Source organism: Aplysia californica, unplaced genomic scaffold (genome assembly GCF_000002075.1).
Source record: "Aplysia californica isolate F4 #8 unplaced genomic scaffold, AplCal3.0 scaffold00382, whole genome shotgun sequence".
NCBI classification, from domain to species: Eukaryota; Metazoa; Mollusca; class Gastropoda; order Aplysiida; family Aplysiidae; genus Aplysia; species Aplysia californica.
The window spans coordinates 102,947-126,723 of record NW_004797652.1 but is presented as its reverse complement, the minus strand read 5'-3'; the positions used below and the strand labels follow the sequence as shown (position 1 = coordinate 126,723).

Sequence of the window (23,777 nt, the reverse complement as noted above, 5' to 3'; positions counted from 1 at the left end):
ATGTACAAGTGGAGAAGGTATTTTGAGTCCCCGCCCCACTCCGGATGCGATAGAATTTTCAAAGCGTTTAGCGCTTTCTGGCACCTCACACGAAGGTCTTTGATGTGTGGTATGAATGTGAGTTTTTTGTCGAAAATGACGCCGAGGAAACGAGCTTGGTCCTGGGCGGGAATCCTTTCCCTGTATAGTGTCAAATCCGGCTGCAGCACACGTCTGCCTGTTCGGCAGAAGTGTACTGCAACCGTCTTCGACGGGGAGGACTTGAAACCGTTATTGTTTGCGCACGTTTCGAGTTTGTGCATAGATCTCAAATGAGGATTTTTCTAACAGCAGCATATCAAAAAGTCGTCAACGTATAACGAGCTGTCTATGCTGTTTTGGAGGGTTTATACTATGGAATTTATTTTAATTTCGAATAAGAGAGGAGAAAGGATGCTCCCCTGGGGGACTCCTTCCTCCTGTTGGTGTGGGTCTGAAAGGGAGGATCCGACATGAACCTGGAAGGAACGGTTCTTCAGGAAGTTGCCAATGAAGGCAGGGAGGTGACCGCGTATGCCGAGTGCGTGCAGGTCTCAAAGAGTGCTGTACTTCCAGGTTGTGTCGAAGGCTTTTTCTAGGTAAAAAAAGATGGCGATCATGTGGCCTCTTTCAGCGAATGTCTCGCGTATAAAGGTCTCCAGGCGGACCAGGTGATCCAGAGTGGATCGAGTTTTCCTGAATCCGCACTGGAGACCGCTCAGCGAGCCCGCCGTTTCCAGAAACCACATGAGTCGCCTGTGAATCATTTTTTCAATCAGTTTGCAGAGACAGCTCGTTAGTGCTATTGGTCTGTAATTGGATGGGTGTGTGTGGTCCTTGTTTGGTTTGGGTATTGGAATGACAATGGCGAGACGCCAAGACTCCGGAAAGGAGTGCAACCGCCGCATGTCGTTGTATATGTTTAGTAGGAGTGTAAGTGTTTCTGAGGGTAAGTGTCTAATGATCTGGTTGTGGATGTCATCCGGTCCCGGGGCTGTATTGCCCAGGTCCGAGATGCATGATGTTAGTTCGTCTATTGTGAAGTCTGCGTTGTAGATTTCAGTGTTGTTTGAGTGGAAGTTTAGGTGTTGTTTTTCTCTGTTAGTTTTGATGTTTTGAAAGGTGGTGTTGTAGTTTGCTTGGGATGAGTTTTTGGCAAGAGATGTAGCTATTGTGTTTGCGATGTCTACTTGCGTTTCAGCTGTGGTTCCATCCGGCCTCTGGATGTGCCGAATGGTGTCTGTGCGTCTACCTGATAATTTTTTAGCAATTTTGAAAACTTGGTTGAGTGGTATCTGGCTGTTGATTTTGGAGATGTATTTTTTGAATGATTGTCTTTTGCTCTCCCTGAGGCATCTACGTGCCACAGCTCGAGCCTTTAAATAATTGATCTTGTTTTCTATGGTGGTGTTGTTGACGGCCTTTCGATACGCTGCCTTCTTTTTCTTTACTGCATCTTCACATTCCCAAGAGAACCAGATCTTGTTCCTCCGGGGTTTTGTTTTTGTTTTTGGTATGTGTTTTTGGCATATTTCTAAAAGCTTTTCGTGGAATTTATTGTTGTTGAGGTCGAAATTGGGATTAAGAATCTGGGAACATTGATTGGCAAACCCGTCCCAGTCTGCTTTTTATTTTTTGAAGTTGAAGCGTTCTGGGATCGGGTTGTTTTGGAGGCTATTGTTTTTGAAAAGAATTGGGAAATGGTCCGTACGGTCATCCAGCACAGACCACTCAAGATCTGGGACTAGGTCAGGGGTACAAAAGGTGAGGTCAAGGGATGAAGTGCCATAAGTGGCTCTGTTTCTGTAAGTTGGGGATTTATCATTTAAGAGACAGATATTATTTTGAAATAAAAATTTTCTATTATTTTTCCTTTCTGGTCTATAGGTTTGTCTCCCCAAAGGGGGCTGTGGGCATTGAAATCACCTCGCAAAATAAAGGGTTTTGGAAGCTTAGCCTTTAAGTCATTTAGTTGGGTTATTTTGAGGGGGTAATTTGGTGGGATATAAACTGAGCAGATAGTGATTGGTCTGTGCAGGGTGACCCGTACGGCAATAGCCTGGAAGGTCGTCTTAAGATGTACTTGTCTGTGGAGTGTGTTGTTGTCGGTGTAGATGGTGCTACCACCGGAAGCAATCTGGTTCTCTGTGTGAATGTGATGGTACGCAGTAAATCCTCTTAAGTCTATGGTTGAAGCCGGGGCGAATTTTGTTTCTTGAATACAGGCCACCCGTGGGCACAGTGTGGCCTGTAAATGTTGCTATTTTGCAATGGAAGGTCGGATTCCGCCGGCATTCCATTGGAGGACCGCCATTAAGATTTTTTAGTTTTTATTTTGGAGCTCAAAGGCCCCGGCTTCGAAGAAACACTCTGACTCCTCCTTGCGGGGAAGGCAGAGTGTTTTCTAGGTGCCATCCTGGATTGGACGGTGGTCTAGTGGGGGATTTGGAGGAGTGACAGACTCCTCCTTTCCCGGGGTCAGGCCTGGGAGGGGAGTCGGAGCTGTCTTCCTCCTTAGGCAGGGGTTTGTCTGCTGGAGGGGTAGGGGGAGGTGAAGCAGACCGAGGGGGCTGGGGGGGGAGGGGGCTGGGGGGAGGGGAGAAGGCCCACCTCACACTCCATCAAAGGGATGGGCTGTGAGGTGGAAGAAGGAGAAGAAGAAAAAGGGATAGAAGAGCTGTGAGGGGGAGAAGAGGATAGCGGTTAGAGAGTGGCACCTCAAAGGGAGTTGCCACAGGGATAGTTGCGGGCTTTTTGTTCTTAGGCACAGAGACTTGCCTGTTGACCGCGGGCTTTGGGAGGTCGGCAGTAGAATTACTTGCCGACCTTGTGACCACCTGGGCTGCCTTTGAATACGACCGGCCAATGACTGGGGTTGTGATGGCGGGCAGACAACCTTACGGGCCTCCTGGAAGGAGCAGCCATTTCGCGCCTTGTATTCTTGGACGGCGCATTCTTGGAGCCAAGTCAGGCACTCCTTGCTGAAAGCTGTGTGCTGGCTGTGGCAGTTGGGGCAACAAGGACTAGCCTTGCATTCCTTCTCAGGATGCCCGGTCTTGCCACAACGAGGACACACGGCTGCGTGACGGCACCGTGACTGGCTATGGCCGAACTTCTGACACTTGAAACAGCGCAGAGGGTTCGGCACATAGGGTCATACGTCGAGTACCAAGTAAGATACCCGAACAGTGGCTGGAGGGCGACACAATTCGAAAGTGAGGACAATCGTGTTCGTTTCAATAGTAGCCTCCCCCCGCCGAAGAGTAATCCGGCGGGCTTCGACCACTCCCTCACAGTGCTTCACAATTTCTTCCATGGAGCAGCCTTTCAGCTCATGGCTGCGGACGACGCCCTCCGAACGGTTGAATTTCTGGTAGCGCTCGGACCTACATGGAATACCGCCGAAGGTTGTGGTATCCAGGAGTTTGGTCACTTCGTCTTCAGTTGCGCACTTGACGAGGAGTACACCAGAGGACAGCTTCTGGACATATTCGTAGGAATGTATCCCAGAACCTGTCGTAGTGCATCTCCCGTCTTGAACAGATTCAGATCAGTGATCTTCTTCTGTGAGTCTTCTTAGCAGCTGATGGCCACGTACGGCTGCTTCGGAAGCTCCCTGGGAAAAGGGAGGAAAGAAACAATGGTAAAGGTCCTTTTTCCTGTTTTTGAATTTTTGCTCGACTCGGCGGCGGCACCCGCTTCCGCGAGCCGAGACTTTTTGTTAACGTTGGGAGCTGGGGAAGGGTCTTTTTTAAATTTGGATTCCATATGAAATTTATGGTTGATTCTACTCCGGGGCTCCCCGCCCGCCACGGAGCCCAACAAGGGGACACATTGCTCGGATGACCAGAGCTGTGCCAGGGCTACCCCGGAGCTATACTCTCAACGAGAAAGTACAAGACCCTCCCGTCAAGATTGACCCAGGGCTTGATGGGGTTTCAGCTCTCAACCGATTGAGTGGAATGGGCCCTGCCACCCTCCCGTCTAAGAGGAAAACCTGAGCCAAAGAGGTGTGTTGGCGAGGGATAGTCCGTGGACTGATCTCACCTCAACCGCCAGGAAACCGTTTTCCCTCCGCACGGGTCGCACCTCACGGTCAACGAGGTGCCCACTCTGTGGGATGGGTGACGTCTCTTTTTGCTGCACTTGAGGTCAGTGGTGGTAGGAAAGATAGAAAAAGAAAGAAAGAAGGAAGGAGAAGAGGAAGATACACCAAAGTAGGTGTCGCATCCGGATCTCAGAGGATTGGGGTCCGTGTTTCGACACCTCGCCTTTGAAGGGGTTGCACCTTCTGCAGACGAAGCAGTGGGTCTATTTATATCTCCCGACCCACTGGGGGTATTCTGATTGACGTGTCTTGTTTTCTTTCCAAATGCACAACAAATTACTGATACTGATATGTTCTGTTTTCAATTTTTCTGCACACAAAACATGAAAATCATGAAAATTCTTGTTGAAAAAGTGCAAAACATGTCGCGAATGGTGTTACGATAACTGGCATAATTTTTGCATAATTTTGCATTTTTTGGGCATAATTTGGCCATCTTAATTTGCATAATTCTACAGGGACAGGTTATTTATCATTCAGTTTCATGCCCTGGCCTACTTAACATATGGGAATTAATAATAATTATGGTTTCCCCAAACATACAAAAAATTAACTTGGTACAGTAAAACATGACTGCAGCAGGACCTTACTGGAATCCCCCTTTTTTTTCTATGTAAACCCAATTACCTGTGTTCTGATTTAGGGGGGCAAGGAAAGGTCCGAACTCGGGTACAGCCGAAGATTGAGTGAGCTCTAGCTGGGGGGAAGGGGGTTGGGGGGCTGTGGGCAGGTTCCAAACAAGCAGTCAGCGGTTCGGCATTGGGATTGGCCAGTCCAGTGATAAGTGAGGCGGGGTAGGCGGCAGAGAGAGATTGTGCGGAGAGACGCGTTATGTGAGCTACTCCAAAAGTGATGTGCCATATATCTTAGATGCTCAGTATGAGTATGAGAGTGTATAGGCGATAGCCCTAGGCCTTGGCTAGGCCAAAAAGTAAAAGAAGAGGAGAGCGTGTAATGTGTGATTCCCGATCCATTGAATTGCGATTGTTGATGCTCATAGGCATACCTAGGCATCCACTTCACCAGTTTTATAGCAGGCTTACCGATACGATAGACAGCAGAAGCAATGAGACCGAGGAAAAGATCGCTTAAACAAAGATGAAAGGAAATAATTCTCACTTGAATTAAAGGCCGAGATAATTAATGAAGTTGACAAGAAAACGAAGACAAATCTAAAGTGCAAACTTTATTGATATGGAAGGGACGTCATGTGGATTTAAAAAAATTTTCCGGTAATTTCCTCTTTGCATTCCTATAGCGGGAACTCGCCTTCAGCAGGATTTTTCTTCTAGAACCAAAAGTCCCGCTTTAACCTTGGCGTGTTCTACTGTAATCCGGCATTAAATTGTGTTCCCAGCGTGATTTTGAAGAATTATCTTGGGTCGCTCATCATGAAAATTTATTATTTTTTTGATTTGGTCAATATTTAGGAAACTTTTGGAATGCATTTTATCTCTCCCCTGGGGCAACATCAAAGAAGCCGCTCCCTCGTCGTCATGCCTTCGGTTTGCCGGCCAGAAAATATGTTTGTGTGCCTAAAAAAAGGTACCAAAAGTCGGATTTTCACCATTTTGAGTTAAGGGTTGTACCTTATAGGAAATTCAATGCTAAACACAGGGGTCTTTGAATTTTTTTTATATCTCAAGTAGTTCTTGAGATATTGCACGTTTTGTGAGATAGGGTAACAAGTAAAAAATATAATTTTGAGAAAATGAGCTTTTAAGTTTAACAGGGGTGAGAACCCATACAAACTTTTTTTTAAGTCAATGTTTTAAATGTATTTATTCATGGAAAATTCATTTCCAATTTGGCATTCAGTTGACATCAATAAGGAATGGAATTCAATGGTAAACATAGCAGGGAAAAGAAGACGTGCTCCAAGAATAGATTTTAACACCTTTTAAAAGCAGTTTACATTATTTGTTGTTATTATACCCTACCCTCAAAATAATTCAAAATAAAATATTTAGAAGTTAAATCAATGAAAACCCTTTGAGCACATTGTAAAAAAATGGTGGATCTATCATTTTTTAATGGAAATGCATTTTGGTCCAAAAAGTGATTTTTGTCTTTTTTAGCCTGTAGCTCGTAACGGTCTGCTGCGACTTTTGGTGCCTTTCTCTAGTGGCACACATATATTTGGCTTCACCAGATATCTGGTGGCTGGACTGAGAACCCTTCATTATTGTGAGGATAGCTCATTTCCGCTCTCAGTCTTTCTGGGAAGTTGACAGGATCCCGGCCATTCTTTCGATATCCTACAGTTATCCTACTAATCAATGAACTTCACGTGTAAAGGGGCCTTCAGACTGTTTTTTTAAAAAGAATATATTCAGGGTAGATCTATTGATGCTAGATGTAGGACAGAAAGTGGGATATCTTAAAAAATATTTACTGTACCTTGGGCTGTCCTGCTTTAGGACACAATGCTAAATCTTTAGGTCACAATCGTAACGGACATTTTTTTGTTTGCAGTTCTGGAAGACATATGGAAGCACGAAGAAAAAGTCTTGAATATGCTAGAGGAACACAATTCAAAGAAAAGCTCAACAGAGGAACTGGAACATAAACTGCTTGTGGTTTGTGATTTATTGTCTATGTTTGAATGCTGTGTATGAAATAATGTTACAAGGGATTCTCATTGGTGTTCAGCAGAACAGTTAGATTCTAATAGGTACTGTTTTCCATATTGGGCTACTGTACTCAGAGCTGAAGTAAAGTTTTACTCTATATAATATTTACTGTTGATTCGTTACTTATTAGATAACCAAGGACATATCTTCCTCGAGCTTTTTTTTATAGTTTTGCTTCATTTTATCTGTAAATTGTCTTCTCTTGTAAAGTCATATTTTTATCACTGTTTTATAAATGTTGAATTAAGTGTATCACTCAAATGTGGAGAAATTTTCCTGTGTCATGTCTTTTTACTTTCAGAAAGATGCAGAGGTAAAAACTCTGACTGCTCAGCTTGAGCAGGCAAAGAAAGATGACACCGAACGGCTTGCAATAGCTATGAAGCAGAGACTGTGTTCTCCTCAGCTGGAGATTAAACAGCAGCTAGAGGTGATTTTCGAAGCTACACCTACTCTAACATTACTAACAAGAATAGATAATGGAAGTTTTTTTTCTTTTTGTCAACTTATAAAACTATTGAAAAAAAATTATGAGCGATGTGGAGGAATATTAGTGAAATAGAATGGTTACTTTACAAAATGGTAAAATAATTATGGGCTTTTTATAATATGTCGCGATGCGATGGAATCAGGCACTCATCAATTTTGAGCACTAGGAGTTATTTATATCATCTTGAAACCTGTTTATTTTTCTTGCTTCTGATGAAAAAAATACTCATCTGACTTGAATAGAAGTCGAGAGATATTTATGAATGAAGGAGGTGCGGGGTGTTGAGAGCCCAAAACAAAAAATTCGATAAAAATTGCCAAATGGGTGGAAAATTGTTGGTTTCCTTCAATTTCGTAATTTTGGTGAGCGCCTGATTTCACCACAATGCCACACACATATATAATATTGACTTGATCAAAATATGATAGATATAGAATTTTTCAATATTGATTCAAATGTGAAAGTTTTTCTATTTCTTTTGGAGAAGGAAACATTTGATCTATGATTGGCACGTCATCAGTGTAAACTCTTTCCATGCCAGAGGGGTTTCCAAGGTTGTGCCAGGCTCATGCGTTGCAACATGTATAACAGGCTGAATATTGTATTGGGAGAACCCAGTTGTTGGGCTTATTTTAGGAAGTAAAGTTGACACGTACGTTACATTTAAATGAATACAGTGAAATAAATACAAAAAGATGGTCTCTGAATAGAGATATACCTGACCTGCTACTCAGCCCGATTTAATCTGGAATCCCGATATTTTTCCCCAAATCTCAAGCATACAGATTTTTCCGATTTTGATCGCGTGTATCCCGTGTTTTTTGTGTCGTCTATAGCACTGTATTTTTCTAAAAATTTACTCTGCCTTCTTTTCTGTCGCGGGAAGCTCCCGTTAAACTTTTGTCAGCAGGAACTCAGAGTACTATTTTCCTAAATATTGATGCCGGATTTAGTAGTTGACTCGCCCCTAGTTGCGTAGGATCTTTACTAGCAAGTGTTATTTCAACTTCGGGCCCGTCATCAAAACCCGTCAGTATAACTGTTTCAGTTGTGCATCGGATCACGTGACTTCGGTATGTGAGTTTCACGTGTGAAGGGGAACGCCCATTGACAGGGTCAACTTAAGTTCATACACACTGGTTGAAGCGTCATTCGAGAGTTACCCGTGGGGGGGTAGACACTTGGACTAGGAGTGCTTTATGTGATACTTCAGGATTTTAAAAAATAATGATAAAACACATACACACACACACACACTTACTCACACAGAGAGCATATTCACAGATACATGTATGGACAATCTTGGAAAAGTTTAAAGTCAGCTTGGCAGCGACCTTGGGTGATTTGTCGTTGATCCCGATTTTTTTCACCAAATCCCGATATTTGTCCTCGTGAGATCCTGATTTTTAGATTTCTTAGAGTTAGAGTGGCAGGTCTGTACACTAAATAGGTCTGCTCATGGGGAAAAAATTATCTGTTTTGCATCTGAAGTGGATTGACAATAGATTGTGGATTGGCACGGCGTGGCATAGAATACAAACAGTGTAAAATGGATATTGGCATTGAAAGAGTTAATTTTGATAGATCAGGATATATATACAGTCTAGCATGCACATTGCAAAATCAGCAGGACGTGGAAATCTTTTTGTTTTGTACAAATTTTACGATGTACGAATTTCATGCTATTTCAAGAGAGATAAACAAAGTTGGACAATTGAATCAAAAGTTTACATGACTTAGGTGGAAGAGTTTTTTCATACCAACACTGATAGTACTTGCCTTATAAATCTGTACAGTTTACGATTTCGACATGTAAGTTGCCACTCGAGCAAAAAAATACATCTTTTGTTTGTAATTTATTGACTTGTACAAAACCAGAAGGAGAATTTTAGCTGCTTGTAAGTGCAGAAACAAGGGATTTTACACAAGCGATTAGCGCAGTTGTTATCTAGACTAAAAATGTATATATCAGTATCAGAACCCAAAGTGATTGCAATTGCAGTTTAGTTCTTGTGTTAGTTGAAGAGGTGTTGATACAATGATTGCCACAAAGTAGCCTACTGAAAAGAGTAAGAGGACAGGAAGATTTATAAGAGGAATAACTGAAGGCAGAAGAAACTTATAGTACAACAGTTCAATTAGGAAACTTTTGTTTTAGTTCATTCCCGCCATTCAGTATTGCTTTTAAGATATAAAAGACCAATTTTATCTTTACACATATATTTATTATTTTGTTTTCCAGGAAATTCTCTCATGTACTCGAGATGTGAAAGAACATCAAGCTAAAAAGTTTACAGACTGCAAGAATACTTTTCAAGAGCAGAGCAAGCAGTGCCTTTCATTGTGTAAATCAGGACAAAAAAATGTCAAAGACATTGAAAAGTAGTAAGTGACAAAAGGGTAGAGGATGGGTTGTAAAGATATGTACTGAAAATACGAGATATATGGCAGCTGTTACTTTTATGAATTAAAAAAAAGGGGTACCTGTTCCCCATTCAAATCTGTTTTGATTGCTTCAATGTAACCTTTTCAAATCTATTTAAATGAAAAAATGCTTTATTCCCATGCCACCCTTTTCTACTTATTTTGAAAAGTACCTTTGAATCTTTTAAAAGGTGGGGGGTTGGCAGGTACTCTTATGTGGTTTGCTTCTTCTTTCCTTTCAAACATTTAGTGTCTTATCTCTCCTTCTTTTTTTACGTTTATTACTCTTGTAGCACTTTTAACTCATTCGCTACGTATTATTTTCGGCTTGTGGACGAATTCTTTTCGGGAGGGCGAAATGAGATGATGACTAGTGTGCAGTTCACAGGTCTTTGGGGCCATAAATTCAAATAAATATCAACATATTATATACCAACATTTTCAGTATGGTTTGTAGAGTACACCTGCATTATTTATTTGCGTATTTTTCAACTTTGGTTCCTGTAAGAGGCGATTATGCAACACAATTGTGATTGGATGCGGATAAAATTGGAAAATAAAAAATTTATAATCTCAGGTGAAACAAAAAAAACATGTTTGCACCTAGTCAAATGATACCTCAAAATAACCATAACTGTATATAGAACAGGAAAATATTGAAAAATGTGCAGTTATTTCCATACATTCCATAATATTTGTACATTTGGATCATAACATCTGATATTGAAAAAAAAAAAATTTTTTAAATAATTTTGAAAAAAGGATCACAAACAGAAAAAAATATGTGTAACTTATATGGAATTATTCAGAATTGCACTTGGAATAAACCTATACATGTCTTGAGTGGTACTTTTTGATTAATTTCACCCAAAAGTAGTGATTTTGGGGAGAAAAACATATTTTGACTATTTAGATCTAGGCCTAGATCTAGCACTCAAAAATATTGATTTCTCAATTACAGTGCACTGGCAATTTGCGTCCAATAGTATCAATATTATAAAGAAGAGTCCTACACTTCTTTAGTGAGCAAAATAATTATACATTTTGTTGTGTAAAAGTACTAAGACTGGTGTCTGGGCTATAATTTGGGCTTCGCGATAAAACAAAGTCGAAAAAACTACGAAATCATGTTTCAAAACTGAATCAAAACTTCCGATTTTCGGTGGAAACGCTTGACCCGGAAGTCAACATTATATTATGAACTTTATTTTAACATGGATAAGTGGATTGGAATAGAAACCAAGCTAAAATTGAACGTCGGTTCTCGAGCCGCCGGGGGCGGCTTAACGTACTGACGGCACTTGAGCCGCGCCGCCCCCCACAGCTCGGCGTAGCAAATGAGTTAATCTTCAGCACTTATACTGTCCCGGTAGAATTATGCAAATTTAGATGGCCAAATTATGCCCCAAAAATGCAAAGTTACCGTAACACCATTCGCGACATGTTTTGCACTTTTTCAACTCAAATTTTCATGATTTTCATCTTTATGTACTGAAAAATTGAAAACAGAACATATCAGTATCAGTAATTCATTGTGTATTTGTAAAGAAAGCAATACACATCAGTCAGAAAAAAGAACAACCAAAAAATATAATCTCTGTAACTTTCAGCTGTAGATCTAGATTCCCCCCCCCCCCCCCCTCCAGGCCTCAACAAACACACACTCGCTAGTGTTACTTAGTCTTTTATATTTTTGTAATAACTTTCTTTTCCAATCTTTTTTTGTTCACAGTGTCAAGTCAGAGTTTAACCAATTTCGCTTAGATTTAAATGAATCAAATGCCGAAATAAGGACTGCTGTCTTCGAGGAATTATGTTCATATATTAAGAACCTTCTTGATGGCTTGCAGAAAAGCATGCTTCTCAAGACAGAAGCAATATTGAGCAGTTCAAATGAGAAAATGGGATCTACTCTCATAGAAAAACTTAAGGATGCTCAACATAGTCTTATCAAGTAAGTCAGTCCCCTTTTTTATTTGTGAATTTGTGACTGCTGGTTCTAAACCAGTTGGATTTATTTCCTTCAGTAATATAGTCGAAACTACTTTGATGGCCATCTATTAAATGTGTGAGAGCTGTAACCTGTACAAACAGCCATTATCATTTCCCCTGCCCTCCTTTGCTTTTTTTTTTTCATATAATTGAACTAGTAGATTGCCAGTGGCCGTCTTAGACGATTTTGACTGTAGCCTCTTTTGATGCCTGATACAGCAACCTCCAAATAGAGAAACTTGTTATCTCAGAGCTCTTACTAGGTGGTCCATTATGGTTGCCATGGTGGCAGTGGCCTCTATTTTTAAATATATGTATGATTTTTCAAGTTGCTCCAAACTGTGAATACAGTAGTCTCCACCTAAGATCCCTCCGCTTACGATCCCGGTTTGCCTAAGATCTTGCTGATTTCAGAAAGTAGAATTTTTACTATACAAAAGTCACCCCTAAGATCCCGCTCTGATTCACTCCGAAGGTCTACATTCAGCTTAGATCCTGCATTTTAGATAATAATCTACTGAACAAAAACCTGGGCGGACACAGCCAATCAACCAAGAGTGAAAAGTTGAGATCATTGAACTGCCCGTCGCGTATACGAAGATTAGCCACTCTCGTGAATTTGACCACATAAGCGTTGTAAAACTTTATGAAACAGAACAATGTTTGCCCCAGACGAGATGTTGTTGTTGTTAGCGATCCAGCCCCAGACGAGATAACAACGAGGTGTGAACTGACCGACGCGTTTTTGTACCCTAAACATCACACTTGCATCTGAGCTCTCCACCTAAACTAACATCACTCGCTCGGTGGGTAGGGCCTAAACGTTCACTCCAGGCGGAGTCACGGTTAACTGTGAATTCTTCCCTAACTATTGCAGCAGTAAATTTGTGAGACAGACTAAATTTTGATTGGTGTGGTCACAACATAATTGTACTTAACGACGAAGGTGGGGGAACTCGGATAGAGGGAAAGCTATAAACTTTGGACAGATAAGGGGGGGTGGAGGGGCAACTGGATAAGTGTAGATATTGAGACTAATGATAGGGGAATACTCCAAAGGGTATAATACCAAAGGGTAGAATACCAAGGCAATGAGATTACTGTATCCCTTCCTCCCTTTGCACAGATTCATGTAAACGCATGCGCTCCATACACACTCTGAATAGCTCTCCCGAGCACCGTGCGTTCAGTCAGAGACAACTGTTAAGTGTAAATGGTATGCCTCATGCCACTGTGATTGGTCATCAAGGTTGACCACTCTTTACTCGCCAGAATATGTCATCCAGGGGTCACATCAGTTCATTTTAGAGTGGAGGGAGACCATTTTACCTGTTGTGGGCCTTAACATGGGTTACTGTAGATTCTTCCCTTGGTCCGTTGGCTAAGATCCCGTTCGCGTAGGATCTCACATTTTCCGTGCTCCAGAGCACTGGGATCTTAGGCGGAGACTACTGTACTTTTTCTACATGTACCTAATATATATACAGAGAGAGTCCAGGCAATAGCAAAAGCTGACTACGACCAATTCCTATGACTACCTTTCCTTTCTGCTTATCACACCTTCTCTTCTTACAATAACTTCCCCTGGGTAACAAACCTTTCAGATTTAATTTTCTGTTTCTACTCTGCAAAACTGGTGTAAATTTCAGCATGTGTTATTTCAAGCTTTCACAACTTGGCTTTTGATCTTTTTTAGGTGGATTTTCAATTTGGAATAATTTTTAAACACCAATAACACAAATGAAGTTAATAACATTATCTTTTTTTTAGCACAATTGGAAAGTATTGATTTAATTACTTTCAGCGGAGAAAATTACGCAGCTATGTTTACTTAGAGGCATACTTAATACAGCAGGGAAAAAGCCCCCCCTCCCACCACCCCTCGGATCACAAGTGCTTTTTGAAATTATCTTTCAGTCTTTTAATAAACAGCTTAGGCAAGGAAAGTAATGGTCTAAGTCTAACAAGTTTGAGTCAATGAAAACGTTCCTACAATTAAAGTGGAATTTGTAAAACATGTTTTCCTCATTTTGCATGAAAGGAATATTTTTCCTTCTTTGCAAGGTTGGACAACTCAATATTACCTGTCCCCACTTCATGTACATGTTGTCTACTCTATTTTGCCACAGCAGCAACCTCCCCAAAGAAGTTTGTCACTTCCAGGGTTGTGGTAGATGGTCTTTTCATGGTGGCAGTGGCTTCCATACCCAGTTGGGCTTTGTCCAATAGTAAAGTTGAAAAAAGACAACCCATTGTGTGCCCCTGGAAAAGAAGTGATGATAGGATAGCAACTTTTTTCAAAAGTTAATGTGTACCACATGTATTACATTTGTCTCTGTTCTCTGGCTGCAACACATTGATAGGGTGGCTCATAGTAGCACATGCTCCTGCTTTCTAAGGTTAAATTTATTGTGTAACAAATCTCCCTTTGATGTTAGATGCTTGGTTGTTCTCATGTCTTAGCTATTTTTATGATAGTTGTAAAATGCATTATAGTACTTGCTCTAGAGTGTGGCTATGTTCAAGATAAATGCAGTTAATATTTTACTATATTTTTATTATCTAATCTTGATATAGTAGCTATTATGTAGTCATTCATAAGCCTCCTTGGTTGTGTGATGATACAAGGGGATTTGCATTTTTCCCTTGCGGCTCACAACTTCCTAACTGTGAGTATCTCACTCCATGTCAGGAGAGAAAACAAGTAATTGTGAAATCATTTTTCTTGCGTCTCTTGTCCAAACTCTTGGTCTGCAAGGTATTAGGTATCAATCGAGCTGGAACATTTTTTTCTATCAGATTTGCTTTTGGAAAAGTTGATAAGAAAGGTTATCTGACTTAGGCTATGATTTGTTTTAGCAACGTTTAATATTTTTCGACAGTAAAGCAAGTCCAAGATATTTTTTGAAAATAATGGTGAAAATGCACCTTTTTCTTTTCCTTCCTAGGGACACATTTGAAACAGTGGCTGTGAGGCTTGAGAAACTGTTAACTCATCATTCAGAGATGAGACATCAACAGTTAACTGCTATCAAGGGAACCCTAGCTGAGGGTTTGTCAGAACTAAGACAATCTTCAAAACTGTGGGCATCTCACTCCATGTTGGGAGAGAAAAAGTAGTTGTGAAATCGTTTATCTTGTGTCTCTTGTCCAAAGTCTTTTCTGTTGTCCATGTTTTGAGAAGGTTATGATGACTATTATCATATTATCAAAAGTGAAGTTAATCGAGTCCCCTTTGACACTCAAATTTCTCTTGAAATATTTTCAGCATTAACCTCATGATGTGACCTGGAACTAATCTAATCAATTTTAAACAATCGAGTAGGTAGTAAATAAATAAACACTTTAAACAGAGAGTTTAGTTGTTTATGGAGAGTGCCTCTCAGACTGCTCACTTGAGAGGGGGAGGGGGGGGGGGTAAGCAGTGTTGCAAACTGCAGTGTCATGAAGCATTTGGTTTTAAGTTTAATTAATTCTGACATCACCAAGATAAAAGTTTGATCTAGAAAAAAAAAATTCAGAGTTTGAAAGTAAATATAATAAAGTTCCTCCACTGTTCACCAGTTTTGTGATATTTGTAAATATGGTTATTTTTCTCCCGATTCTATTCCATTTCAGAAGGAAGGAATCAGGCCATCATAGTGTCAGTGCAAACACTCAACAACTGGAAAGTGAAGAGCACCTTACTCAACATAATTCTTTTCATGAAAGGAGGCAGGGCAATGTTCTTGAACCAAACTTCCGAGTTCCACCTTCCACACTCTCTGATCGACATAATAATTTTTCAAGCAAAAGTCTTTCAACCCCCTCATTCTGCAAAAATTTTCCCGTACCTGTTACTGGAAGGTACCTGCTTAGGTCGGGCAATTCAGATGAGAAGCAGATTGGTAGAGATGTACTGACAAATACATCTGCCTCTGGAAGTAATGAATTTTGCAAAACTCTGAACTTTTCTGATAATGCACAAAGTCAACACCCCAGCAAAGTTTATTCAGGACATTTGAATGAAGACAGAATTTCTTTTCTGCCAAATGACAGTCGTATCATGCAAAACAAACCTACTATTGACAGTGTAATGCAGACTGGAACTGTATCATATATTTCTCCCTTTGGAAGGTTTAGCAGTCATAATGTCGGGGATTCAAGGCCTTCACCCATTGCAGCTGTGTTACCCCTAAGGCAAGTAAATGCTACCCATCTCCAATCATGTGAACAGAGATTTGAAACTGGAAATGCTAAGTCTGCAACACCTTCAACCTCATATAGGAATAACAAAGGCAAGAAAAGGAAAAGAAGCTATCCTCATGAGAAAAAAAGTGAAGATCCAACTCATAAAATGAACACAATACCAGCAAAATCTTTGTTTTCTCCACAAGATATTATAATGGACTCAAATGGGAGGAAAGATATTTCCCAGAGAGTAGCTTTACCTACATATTTGCAAAATAAAACAGAAACATGTCTCCAAGGACGTGTATTAGGAAAAAAGAACAAGAGTCAAATCAAATGTTACAATGGACACATAAATGACGTCTCTCAACAAGTCACCCTGGCCTCCTTCCTAAATGAAAGGTGAGCTATTATGGCAGAATTTGCATGATTGCTTATTTGTAGATAGGAATAAGGAAGGGGCTTAGTCTTTTTTTTAAAATGGGTTCTAAGGGGAAAGTTAAAGAAATGGGCTGGGGATGGAGTAAGTGTTTTTCTCAAATCTTTTGATTTTGAAAATTCTCTCGAGATCTTAATTTATTCACTTGAAATTTAACAAAAGTCCCCGAAAGTTTATTGTATCATTGAACTGTACAAAAGATTCCTTCCTTCTTTTCTTTAATATGGCACAGTGTCTGGTAATCAGCTTGTTCTTTTATTTTCTGTGCTATTATTGTCAGGATAAAATATGGTAATTATTATGATTGCTTCTGCCATGCAGTCCCGGCATTGAGAAGAATAGTACCGACGTGGTTTTAGCGTGTCGTACGAGGCAATTACATGGCGAAACAGGAAGTGACTCCCGAAACAGAGTCATCCTCCCTCCAGGTTGGGGGTTGAATTATGAGACTAACAACCTTTCTCGTAAAAAGAACCTGTTACAGAAACACATACAAGCAAAAACCATTATCTCTGCTCGACTGATCGTGGATCTTCTCCAAATGGAGAGTTTATGACGCAAGGCAGTGAAAGCTGAAAGGAAGCTGCTGAGCAGAAGCCTCCACCATCATCCAAGTCCAGGTCTCTTCGGATTGGCTCATGGAACATTAGGACCCTTTATGAGGCTGGAAAAACTGCACAGGTCCTCCAAGAGCTGCATCGATACCAACTACACCTACTGGGAATCAGCGAGACCCACTTGAACCAGTATGGACAGAAGCCAATGAAAGAGGGGAAGCTTTTCATTTACTCAGGAAATGACAGTGATGGACCACACAGGGAAGGAGTAGGGATGATCATATCCAAAACAGCTCAAAAGACATTCAGGGGCTGGGAAGTGCACAGTCCAAGGATCATTATGGCCTCTTTTGGAACTAAGAAAGAAATCAAGGTGAGAGAGGGTAGGATGAAGGTCATAAACATGAACATCATACAAGTGTGTACAACCAATGATGCAGAAGAGAAGAATAAAGATGACTTCTACAACCACCTGCAGAGTGTGATCCACAAACTTCCACCAAAGCGAACCGGGAGGTAAAGAATTCCATCAAGAAGGACAAGAATATCTACTTGAATGGCCTGACCGTAAAGGCAGAGAAAGCAGCAACAGACAGACACTTGCAGATTGTACACCAGACAACAAATTCTCTTTCAGGTAGGTTCAGCAAGCCCATTCTACTAGTGAAAGACAAAGAAGGAAAGACTATCTTCAACCCAGAGGGGCAACTTAATCGATGGAGAGAACACTTTGATCAACTCTTGAACAGACCACCTCCAGGAAACCAACCAGGAATTCTTCCAGCCAGAAATGACCTCCCAATAGTTACGGAACCACCTTAAAGAGAGGAAACTGCAGCAGCTATAACATCACTGAAGTCCCACAAGGCAACTGATCCCGACCATATAGATCTACTACTGGAAGCCCTAAAGGCAGATAAAGATGTTAGTGGAAATTCTCTATGCTCTATTTGAAAAGGTTTGGCAAAAGGAGGAAAATCCATCAGACTGGAAAGAAGGCCACCTAATCAAGCTGCCAAAGAAGGGAGACCTCAGCAATTGTAACAACTACAGAGGCATTACACTCCTGTTCATACCTGGGAAAGTCTTTAACAGGATACTTCTGGAGAAAATCAAGCAGGCAACAGACGAGCAGCTCCGAGGAAACCAGGTAGGATTCCGCAAAAAAACTATCATTGTTGAGCAATTGCTTGAATGGAATTCACCACTCGTGGTCAACTTCATAGATTATAAAAAAGCATTTGAAAACATGGACAGGGAAACTCAAGCTCGTGAAGGCCACATATGATGGAACAAACTGCCAAGTCTTCCACGAAGGACAACTCTCAGAACCATTTCTCTTCATACTGGCAATTGACTGGGTCATGAAAGAAGCCACTAGAGGCAAGTGTAATGGAATACAGTGGATCCCTTGGCAGCAGCTGGATGACTTGGACTTCGCCGATGACCTTGCACTGCTCTCTCACACATATGCTCAGATGCTAGAAAAGACCAAGGAACTCACCAGCCTATCAAGGAGTGCTGGCTTACGTATACATCTAGGCAAGTCAAAAGTAGTGAAGCTAGGAAAAGTTTCAAGCCCTGCTGTGACAGTGGAAGACACTCCCCAAGAAGAAGTGAACTTCTTTTCCTACCTTGGAAGTGTCATCGATGGTAAAGGTGGAACCGAGGCAGATGTTAAAGCAAGAACCTCCAAGGCAAGGTCAGCATTCAATTATTTATCAAAAGTCTGAAAGCAAGCAACATCTCACTGCGCATCAAGATTCGATTCTTTAACTCCAAAGTCAGATCTGTGCTGTGCTCCTCTACGGCTGTGAAACTTAGAAGACAACAAAGACAGTACTGAATAAAGTCCAGACTTTCATCAACAGATGTATGAGGAGTATTCTAAGAATTAAGTGGCAGGATAAAATAAGAAATGAAGAGCTGTGGGAAAGGACAAGACAAAAGGATATAGAAGTAGAAATAGGACTAAGAAAGTGGCGATGGATGGGACACACCTTAAGAAAGCCCAGCGGAAACATCACAAGACAGTCACTGCAGTGGAACCCACAAGGAGCATGAGGCAGGGGTTGGCCACAGGAAACATTGAGGAGATGCGTGAAAGGCCCAGGACAGAGATAAATGGAAGGAGCTTGTATGTGGCCTATACCCTGCCAAGGGTGAAAGGCATTGATGATGATGATGATTGCTCAACATGCTATGAATTACAATTTGATATAAACATGGAGAGGAGATATTTGATTTTTTTTTTTTACCAACACGGGCCATGATATATTTCAAAAGGCAATTTGAACCAGTCATATTTTGTTCTTGTAAAATGTAAATAAAGGAAAGGCATACCCATGGTGTAGATTAGGATAGGGCTCCTCTTTGAGCAATATGCAAAAGTACATGTATTAATTGTTTTCCTTGCGTTCTTTTTTCTCAGGAATAGTGAAAACAGAAACTGTGAGGTAATGAATATATTTCATGTCAATTGCATTTTATTATCTTTCCATAGTTTTTGTTCAAAAGAAAATAAGTGGGATGTCCTTTATTCAGTGAACTGTAAACGGTACCTTGTACTTTGCTTTATAATGTGTTCCTGATAAATTAGTAGGCTAATACTATAAAAATTATGCCTGAAAAGGTGATAAATTAGATAAATATCCTATTAACATAATAGTAAAAGCTGTTTCAGTGGGGAAGTTAGTTTTCTTTTCATTTTTCATAGGTAGAAGTAAGTTCTCATTACACTGCATCTTCATGGAAAGTCCTATCAAATTTGTAGAACCCAGAAAAAATAGCTCATGTAATTAAAATGTGTACATGCATGCATTTTTTCCCTCAAAAACAGGCCTTCAGTGAGAAATCCTCTCCCAACCTGTCTTTTGAAGAAATTATCATCCATAGAAAAGTGGGCCGCCCAGCAAGGAAATTTTCTATGACACAAAGTATGTATTATGTACGATGCACTTACATTCTTTTTTTCTTTGAGTCTTGATTTGGGCTTTATTTTGTGGCTCAAAATCCATGTAAGATTGAATACAGTAGTCTCCACCTAAACGCACACCATACAAAGGCTCAAACCCATTCTTTCGTCATATGACGAGTTTTTATATAATTAAGACATATAAAGGCATAGTCGCTTCTTCTACTTCTAAATGCACGCTTCAATCTGCGAAACAAGCTTGACAAGGAGAAATTTTCGCTGCAGCCTACACAGCTTGCATAAGACAAGCCTAGACAACCGGATACCTGTATTTGGTGAGACTGACCCTAACGCAGAACAAAGAGAGTGATGGACAGAGTTTTCACGCCCAACTTTCCATGGACACATAGGTCTAGGACTGGTCAGGTGATATGTTGAGGAGGGGAGGGGGAGCTGAAATGTTTTCTCATTGGTCACTCGAAATGTGTCTTTGAGAGAAGATTTCTGACTGGTGTTTGAGTGATGGTATACATAATGTTTAGTTAGACCTGTGATGCGCAACAAGCGTGAATGCTGTAAAACACTAGATAGCCTTTTCCTTCTATAACTATCCCCAACGGTTTCCTCTTACCCGTTCCTGACATTTTATAGTGCATATCAGTGCAGTGAGTGAGTTCGTCTTCCCCCCCACCCATTCAACACTTGTATTCATAATTCATAACTGCAGTCAGGGAATCCTTCACAAAATAGTCACGTTTTGTCACACTATCGGCCAAAGTGACCCACCCCCCGGGAGGTCACTACAATATCAAGGAAATGAGATGATTGCATCCCATCCTCCCTTGCAAAGGTTCATGTAAACGCATGTTCTGTATAAACACACATTAAGGAGTTCTCCCAGGTGCCGTACGTTTAGGCGGAGAATACTATAATATTATTTATACATTGTATACTCTTTAGTATGCTGGGTTTTTTTAATGAACTGTTTAACATTGAACTTTTGTGATGGTACATACTGTCTCCATTTCATAGAGTTATTTTTGAAAAGCCTGTATCAAATTTATGCTTTGAATTTAAAGGCTGAATGTTGTCTACATTAATTAAAGTACCGTACTCACTTTTTATGTCACAAGCTTGAAAGGATGTTGTGTATCATTATTATTATAAAATGCATTTGTTTGCGTCATTTTTGGTTAGAAACTTCATGTTGGAGACAAGGAAAGGTAGTTTACAAGGGTTTTAAAAATTTTAGACAACAGGTTTGCAAGTTCTGTTCTTAATCTTAACCAAGGCCAGAAAAACAGTTTGACATTCCACCAGCAGAGATTGATCTGGGGGTGAGTGAAGAAAAGCCTAGTCTAGAGGAGATCAAGGAGGCGATAAGACACCAGAAAGCAGGCAAGGCAGCCGGCCCAGATGGAATTCCCCCAGAAGTTCTCAAGGCGGATATCAACACTGCGGCAGGGATTCTTCATGGAATTATTGGCAAGATATGGGACAGCGAAGAACTTCCACAGGAGTGGAGAGAGAGGGATTGCTTGTGAAACTACCCAAGAAAGGAGACCTGCATGAGTGTAAAAACTACAGAGGAATCATGCTCCTGTCCATTCCTGGGAAGATTTTAAGTCATACCATACTGGAAAGACTGAAGGAAGCCATGTATGCAAAATTAAGAGAGGAGCAGGCAGGATTTCGTAAAAAGAGATCATGTACAGTTCAGATTGCAACTTTGAGGATAATAGTGGAGCAGTTTACAGAGTGGAACTCTTCCCTGTACGTTAACTTTGTTGACTACGAGAAAGCTTTTTACAGCCTAGATTGGGACTCAATATGGAAGCTCATGCGCCACTACAGAATACCTGACAAGTTCATGAGATTGATCAAGAAGATGTACGAGGGAATGAGTTGCAGTGTCTTGCTTGGAGGGCAGCGGACGAATACAGGAGTGAGAGAGGGATGCCTGCTATCGCCTTTTCTCTTTTTATTAGCAGTGGATTGGACAATGAGACAGACAACATCAGGACAACGCAGTGGCATACAGTGGACCCTTTCCAGTCAGTTGTAAGACTTGGAGTTTGCCGATGACTTGGCACTTCTTTCTCACAGTCGAGCCCAGATGCAACAGAAAACAGATTGCCTCAGGACCTTCTCCTGTAGTGTTGGACTCCATATTCACACGGATAAAACGAAAGTTCTACGAATGAATGCAGCCGACGTTCCTATCACACTGCAAGGGGCACCATTGGCGGATGTTGAATCCTTCACCTACCTAGGAAGTGTCATCAACAAGGCAGGGGGAACAGACGAAGACATCAAGGTCAGAATCCCAAAGGCAAGAGCAGCATTCATCATTCTCAGGAATATATGGATGTCTAAAGAACTGGGATTGAACACCAAGCTGAGGATCTTCAAAACAAACGTGAAGACTGTTCTACTGTATGGTTCAGAGACATGGAGGCTCACAGCATCAGCATTAAGGAAACTGCAGAGCTTCGTAAATAGATGCCTACGAAGGATAGTGGGGATCAAGTGGTACGATCGAGTCACTAATGCTCAACTGTGGGAAAGAACAAGCCAAAGTCCAGTAAAGGAAGACATACAGGTGAAGAAATGGAAATGGATTGGACACACCCTGAGGAGACCCCCGACAAGCATCATCAGGCAGGCTTTAACGTGGAACCCACAAGGATAACGTAAGAAGGGAAATCCAAAGATGACATGGAGGCGAGCGGTACAAGCGGAAATTGAAAAAGCAGGGACATCATGGAAACAGATAGAAAAGGATGCTCAGGACAGGCTTCGCTGGAGTAATGCTGTTGATGGCCTGTGCTCCACTGGGAGTTAAAAAGGGCAAGAGATAGAGGCCTTGCATGCCTGAATAGGCATGCCTGACTTGTAATTGTAACAAAAGAACCTACAGAAATCTGAATATAATTTAAATATAAAGTAGAAGCTTATGAGAGGGAACTTACAGTACTGTTTGTACAGGCCTATTGCTTCCCGTCAGGGTCATTACTGATCTTCCAAATAAACTGTTGTTCATTCTATGGCTTAATGACAATTACCTTTGATCATAGGGGAGCCCAGATGTGTTAAACTGCAAATCAGATGCACCGCTTCTCAAGCTAAAAGAATATACATGGATAATGGTGGGTTTTTTTGTAATTAAAAGATATGTTTTCATCATCACTGTCTATCACTATTATGGAAAAATCATGTATTATTCATGATAATAGTTAATGAGAATTTGCATAATTCTCCTTTTCATGCAGGTCCAGGGTTCCCACTAAAGAGAGGCAACACTCACAAGTACAGCCCAGCACCTACTTTGCTGTCACTTCTTAGTAAAGAAAATGGATAAATTTTAAAGAGGAATTTTTTAAAAACTTTTGCTTTGCACCAATACCATTGTCAAAATTGATTACACACAGGCAGTATTGCATACAGACGTAAGTCATTTTTGGCGGCCTTTGAGATACGTCTGTATGCAATACTGCCCGCGAACACTGAGTTTTATTTACCAAGTTGTTTGAGCACTGTATTTGAACAGAGTCAATCTCATTGATTTCAAAAAGTTTATCATCAGTAAGTCTACTTCCTCCAATACTAACTAACTGAATGACCAAGCTAAACTTGGATCTTACACCACTGTTCCCTGTACAGCAGAACATGGCGAGTCGGCTCTGTACTGTGGTGTGTACCCGCGTGCGGGGTCACATGCTTTCCGAATCTCGCGGAGGGATTGATGCAAAATAATTCCAAGTTAATTACTTTATTGTAATAAAAAATCAACTGATCTTTTAATTAATACATTTTTTTAGCCAGTATTTTACATATATTTCGTGTTAAAAATTATCTTTGAAAATTTTGACGGTATTTTTAAAGGCTTTCTACTTAAACGCCAAAGGCTATAAATATACTACTGGAAAGCCCGTTTAAAGCTCTACAGTTCTCCGCCAATGAAAAGATGGTATTTAATCATCCCTCGCTCCGCGAAGCATTTGAATGCACTCGTGTCAATTTTAGAACCGG

The 23,777-nt window shown here is 40.8% G+C and overlaps 1 protein-coding gene across 1 annotated transcript in view; it reads left to right on the top strand.

The window, feature by feature from the left end:
• The window catches only part of LOC101849712, a 33,240-nt gene extending 9,724 nt beyond the window's left edge, over window positions 1-23,516 (top strand). The window contains exons 6-14 of the mRNA XM_005103609.3: window positions 6,602-6,705; window positions 7,061-7,189; window positions 9,492-9,634; window positions 11,406-11,627; window positions 14,614-14,781; window positions 15,284-16,237; window positions 19,263-19,287; window positions 19,671-19,767; window positions 23,018-23,516. Of these exons, the coding sequence (XP_005103666.1) occupies window positions 6,602-6,705; window positions 7,061-7,189; window positions 9,492-9,634; window positions 11,406-11,627; window positions 14,614-14,781; window positions 15,284-16,237; window positions 19,263-19,287; window positions 19,671-19,767; window positions 23,018-23,106 (1,931 nt within the window). The 3' untranslated portion in view covers window positions 23,107-23,516. The remainder of the gene's footprint in view (window positions 1-6,601; window positions 6,706-7,060; window positions 7,190-9,491; window positions 9,635-11,405; window positions 11,628-14,613; window positions 14,782-15,283; window positions 16,238-19,262; window positions 19,288-19,670; window positions 19,768-23,017) is intronic.
• The last annotated feature ends 261 nt before the right edge of the window (window positions 23,517-23,777 follow it).